General features: G+C 60.3%; 1 protein-coding gene across 1 annotated transcript in view; it reads right to left on the bottom strand.

Moving 5' to 3' along the window:
- Positions 1-3518, bottom strand: part of LOC128270342 (proline-rich protein 36) — a 4236-nt gene extending 718 nt beyond the window's left edge. Inside the window, exon 1 of the mRNA XM_053007741.1 lies at positions 3-3518. Within this exon, the coding sequence (XP_052863701.1) occupies positions 3-3518 (3516 nt within the window). The remainder of the gene's footprint in view (positions 1-2) is intronic.
- Between the last annotated feature and the right edge of the window lie 2482 nt (positions 3519-6000).

The following is a 6000-nucleotide window of genomic DNA, read 5'->3' as shown; positions in this document are numbered from 1 at the left end:
GCAATCGCGATCGGCGTGCTGTCGGTGGTGCTGCTGTGGAACCGCTGTAGCTTGCTCGAGATCAGATCCTGATCTTGCTCCTGGCCGGTTCCCAAACCACCCGACGGCTCCTCACCCAGGTTGTACTCCGAGTACTCGGCCGCAAGATCCTGGGCCGGCGCCGGGTGGACCGCCACCGGATGCGCCAGGGCGTGCGGGTCCGGTTTCTCCATGCTGTAGGGGAAGTTCAGCTTGACGCTGTTGGCATGCGGATGGGCGACCTTCTTGTGCTTCGCCACCAGAATCGGTTCCTGCTCGAAGTGGGACGCGATCGAGAACGGCGTGTTCTGGTACTCGGTTCCCGGGCTGATTACCATGGCCGGTGGTGGTGGTGGCGGTGGGTGTTCACCCCGGACAATGATCGTATCCACGCCGGGTCGCTCCAGCTTCATCGGGGTACTCTTGACCGGATACACCACGTACACCGGGCGGTCCCTGGTCCCTGGTGCTTCCACCGGTACCTGTGGATGCGCCGTACTTGCACCCAGGTCCACTCCGTTTGCCGGTGATCCCCCTTCTTCCACACGCCGCTTCGACTGCAGCATCTGCAGTGTCACAACCGGCTCCAGTTTGGGCCGCTGCTGACCGCTCAGCTCGTCCCTCAGCAAGTTCTTCAGGATCTGCGGTGGATTGCGGTGGAACTCGTGCTCCTCCAGTGGCTCATCTAGCGGCTGCTCCACTGGTTGTGCCGGCTGTTGCGGGGGTGGTGGTGGTGGCGGCGGCGGTGGTGCCTGTAGCCGTGACGGCTGCAGGTTGTACACTCGATCCTTAATGACGGCCGGTGGCGATGGTGGCGCTGGTGGCAGCCGATAATAGCGTCGATTCTCCAGTTCGGCCGACACCGGGGTGCGACTTGGCGGAGAAACGCCCGGGCGGGTGCGCGTCGTGGGGAGTCGGTTCGGTCCGCCAAACTGTTGCTGGTGGTAGGGCAGCGGTTTCCGCAACGGAGGTGGTCCGCCCGCCTTGACGAACATCCCCGCCGGTACCCTGTAGGTGCCGGACTCCCGCAAGTGCGGCGGCGGCGGGTGTCCGTGCGATATCTTGGCATTCGGACGGAACTGGGGCAAAATGTTGGGCAGGAGCGTGGGGCGGGTCCGGTCGGTCGGGAACGTCGCGGGTCGGCGATGTATCTCGCTGTACCGGAACGACGGAGGGCCCTGCGATGGGACCGGTGGACGTAACGGCGCGGACGGTGGACGTGGCTTCAGGTCCTGGGCAGCCGACGGTGGGGTCAGCTGCTCGGGCAGATCGGCCGGGTAGTGTGGGTTCGGGGCGACGGCAAACTCGTGGCGGTTCAGGGTGTCTGCGGCCGGCTGCGGCGCCGCAGAGTCGAACACGATCCGGTTCGACACCTCGTGCAGATCGTGGGTCGCTGCCGCCGGGAACACCACCGAGGACATGTCGCCAGGGCCGAGGCCGCCGCGGACCGGGGCCGAGTGTCCGTTCGGCGGGAGGACCTCGCTCTTGTGCGTTCCGCTGATGATCGGCGCGTTGTCGTACTTGTCGTCCGACTCGCTCGGGAACCGCACGCTCGTCGTCTTGATGATGTCCTGCGGCTTCACCTGCACGCTCCCGACGATGGCCGCCCCTGCCGGGTCGTGCGGCTCGTCTAGTACCTGGCCCATCTGGTACGGAGGGCGCCCGGCGATGAGCGCTGCGGCCGTACCAACCGCAGGGGAATCCTGCGACACGGAACCCACAAAATGGCCGCCAGGTCCAACGGCACCCCCAACGCCGCCGGCACCTCCGACGGACTGCTGGGAGCCGAGCACGAACGTGGCCGAGTGCTGGTTCGGACTGATGACGACACTGTTCATGCTGGGGACGGCCCCAAACTGGACGACGTTCAGCTGCGGCTGCTGCACCTCATACTGCACGTACTGCCCCCCGGCGGCCGCGTCCATTGCCGGTTGCTGCGGTCGGTGGCCGTTCGGTTGGTGGACCTGATACGCTGGCTGCTGCTGCTGAGGCGATTGGAAAGCGATCGGTCGTCCGGATGAAGGCTGATGGTGAACCTCGTAGCTGACGTAGTGGTCAGACAGATCGACGGATTGCTCAATCTTGGGCCCCTCACCGTACACCGTCGTGGTCCGGCGGTCATCGAGCAGCACGATCGCTGGCGGTGTCGTGGACGTACCCTGCTCCACCGCCTCCACCCGATTGCCCTCCGCCTCCAGGCGTTTCTTCTGCTCAAGCGTGCTGAAGATGTCCGAGAGCGACATCACGGCCGGGTTCTTGGGGAGCTCGATCTTGTTGTAGGTCGAAGAGGAACCTCCATTACCCGTCTCACGATCGGAACTTCCCGGACCGCCGCTCCCCGGTTGCACGGGTACCCTCCGGAAGGGGGCAGGTCGGGAGCCTTCGTATTTGAGTGCCGGCATCGTGAACTTGATCTTCGATCCGACGCTCGACGGGGGATGCTCGGTGTCGTCCACGAAGCGAACCGGGTGGGCCGGTGCCGTTGAGCTAGGGCCCAGTGTTGTTGTTGGCGCCGGCGTTGTCGTCGTCGTCGTTGTTGTGGGCCACTGGGGACGGACGGACGGGGAGTAGTAGGTCGAGGAGCGCACCGGCGTGGACGGAGCACGCTCCGTCGTGGTCGTCGTCGTCGTTGTCGGGCCCGGCAGGGCAAGGGTCGACGGCAGGAAAAACTTCTTGCGTGTCTGCTCCGACGTCTCCAGGTATTTGTTCTTGATCGTGCTCTTGTAGGGGTAGCGCGTGAACAGCTGTTTCGGCGGGCTGCCGGTTGTCGTCTCTTCCTCCGTAATCGCTACCGTGGTGGTGGTGGTGGAGGTTGTGGATGGGACTGGCGTGGAAGTGGTGCTGGTCGTGATCGGCCGGCCCGAAGTGACCGGATAAGTGTACGTGGGCGACGATCCTGGGGTCGAACCTCCGGAGGTGGTAGGTCGTCCATACTGAGGCCGACTGAAGTAGAACTTCGTTGAGGAGGAGGGTGCGGTGGTGGTGGTGGGTGCCACCGCTGTGACCGACACGATGTGCGCCTGGTCACGGTGGTTCGAGCCCTTGTTGCTGCCCTGGTACTTGAGGTTCGCGTACGAGCTCGAAATCGACACAAAGTTCTCCGGCGAGTACATCTTCGGTAGGTTCAGAAAGTCGTGGAAGTTGGGCGTCGAATGATGCACAATGACGTCCTTCTTGTCGCTCACGTAGCTCTCCTTGATCGACTCGTACGGCCGCCGCTCGTCGTCCATCTCGATCTGGTTGCCGGTTTTCTTGTGATTGAAGTCGATGGCCCCCGTCGACGGGTCACGCTCGACGTAGAATGGCTTTCCGTCGTTGAACACGTCCGACGGTAGCAGCACCGAGCCGGGTGCCAGCTCCTCGTCCACGTTCGACTCCTCCGCAATCAGATCCTCCAGATCGTCGTCGAAGACGAACTCGCCTGCTGTGGATGCGGCGAGCAGCACCAAGCAGAGCATCGCCACGCCGACCAGCCGGGGCACGGCCCGTGGACTGCTCATCTTGGGCAGGGCACCTGGAACGATTCGGAATGCCAAATTCACCAAATTAGATCGGAGTTAAACATTACATGAGATTAGAAGACAAAAAACTAGACGCTTAAAATTAATTTCAAACTATGATCGAACCACGAATTGTGCGCCATAAACCGGGACAATTTATTTAACCGTTTAACAGACAAGTTCTTTGGAAGAAGGGGTGAAGTTTGGATTCTTCGACCTTGAAGATGCGATTTTTTAACTACGTACGTATATTTTGTAACGATTTTTGATAGTTGTTTGGTCTTAAAATGGTCGCTGAAACCCTGGAGACTGATTGAAGTCAGTTTTGACTGTTGTTCCATTAATCATTTCCATACAAGCATATTTTCGTGAACATTGTGTCACACTACCATTCAGTGCTTCAAATTCTCGTACGATTCACCTCTTGCGGATTTCCTTACTGTAGGTATGAGACATTTTCACCTTTTTAGCGACATCTTGCATGGCAAGTTACGTGTTACACTCAAACATCCGTGAGCACAGCGATTCACTTCGCTTCAAAGTTCGAGGAAGTGTTTGATGCTTTGAAGCGACCGTTTGAGAATTATTACTTATTGCTTATACAACTTACTTATAGCCGATCGAGCGAAGTATTGAACGTAATTCTACGAGAAATCTCCGTGTCATCAGCGGTTCCACAGCAGCACCACCGACAGCACGCCGATCGCGATTGCCTACACGCCGACCGAGTCGAGCCTGGGGCCAGCGGCCGGGGTGCCGAACAGCATGCGCTACAACAAGCCGCCCATGGGAGCGCCAGGCGGACCGCATAATCACAACAACAACTACTACTACTCGGTGTACGGCGAAACGCAGACGGAGGTGTCCCACCTGAAGCTGGACGACGTGGACGAGTTTGGGAATCCGTCGCGGCGCTACGAGCAAAGCTTCCAGGCGCCGTTCCAGGCGAGCATGAGCCTCGATCCGGTGAAGGTGACCAACCCGTACGAAGGCTGGGCCGTGGTAACGTCCTCGCCGCAGGCACTCGCCCTACAGCACTCGAAGCCTTCGCCACCGCCACCGCCACCGGAGCCAGCGCCGGACCGGAACACGATCGATCGGTCCGATACGAGCGCGACCGGGGCGGAAGATGATCAGGCGGCGGTGACGCCAGGGGAGCGTCCGGTATCGCTGGTCACACCGGCCGCTAGTACCGGGCCGTTCGATCCGAACAGCTTCCAGCCGGAGCTGCAAGGTGGCTTCCGGCCAATCCTCGGTGCGGACGTGAAGCTCAGCGAGCAGCTGAACCCGGATCCGCAGCGTTCAAGCATCGCTGACCTGTTCGCAGACGATCCACCGGCGGCGGTGGCGGCCGGGGAGCAATCGGAACCGGTGCCGAAGCCACAGGCCACGAAGCTGCAGCTGGTGCCGAAGGACACGAAACCGAAGGTGGTGAAAAAGGAGGAACCGGACGGTATGGAGGAGCTCGACCTGGAGGCATTCTTCGATCGGCTCTCGAAAGACTACGACGATGGCGAGCTGGACGATGTGACGATGAGTGACGAGACGTCGAACGGGACCTTGGCGGGGAGCGACGAGAAGCAGCGTGCCGTCGGCGAGGGCCGTAGCAGTCAGGGCGCGAAAGGAATCGTCGCGGACGAAGCCGCCGGCACGGGTACGGAGGGAACTAGCAGGACACCAGAAACGACGACGACACCCGTGGTTAACGAGAAGCCGTCCAGTGCGACGGAAGCGACGTGAGGAGCAAGGACCAACACGTGAGACATTACAACGGAGGGCACTAGGACGCAATGGTATAAGCAAACAGTACTGGCCGGGTGGGCGCTACGACAGACCGATTTTTGACGCCGAAACTCCATTTCGAAGCAATAGACCCACGCACACGCACACCCGGCGGCACACAGAACCGAATCTTGAGTATCTAATGTTAAGGTCAACACGGTCACGCACGCTCGTGGTCGCCATCGCAGAGCGGGGGCAAGCGTGCTAGTCAACGAACGGCTGCCAGACAAACGCACAAACTACAGTAAGGCAATAAGGGCACGGACTACCGACGGGGGACCAACCGACCGACCGGCTTCGTCGGCAGAATGGCGAGCTCCTTCGGTGCTCCTCGGTGGGCTTAGGGCTTAACATTGGATACTTGATACTAGACGATCCTCGAACCCTCGAACAGACAGAAAGCAAACTGAACAGAAGACCTCCAACCGTGCGCAAAACCAACGACCAACGGGCCGGTAGACGCGATGCGCATTCCCGAGGACGAGCACCGACACAATAGCCGCCGCCGCCACCACCACCACTGGCACTGGGAAGCAACCAGGCAGTTTGCTGTAAATTAACTTATTTATTTATTTATTACCCGCTGCCGGAAGCAGAGGATTGCGAGTGCTTCGCGCGCTTGGGCGCGGCATCGAGAGATGAGATTCATTAATTTGTAGCGATGTGTCGGAAAGTGTGCGGAAACGGGAGAGTGAAGATT

Source organism: Anopheles cruzii, chromosome 3 (assembly GCF_943734635.1).
Source record: "Anopheles cruzii chromosome 3, idAnoCruzAS_RS32_06, whole genome shotgun sequence".
Classification (NCBI taxonomy): domain Eukaryota; kingdom Metazoa; phylum Arthropoda; class Insecta; order Diptera; family Culicidae; genus Anopheles; species Anopheles cruzii.
This window is presented reverse-complemented; position numbering and strand designations above follow the sequence as displayed.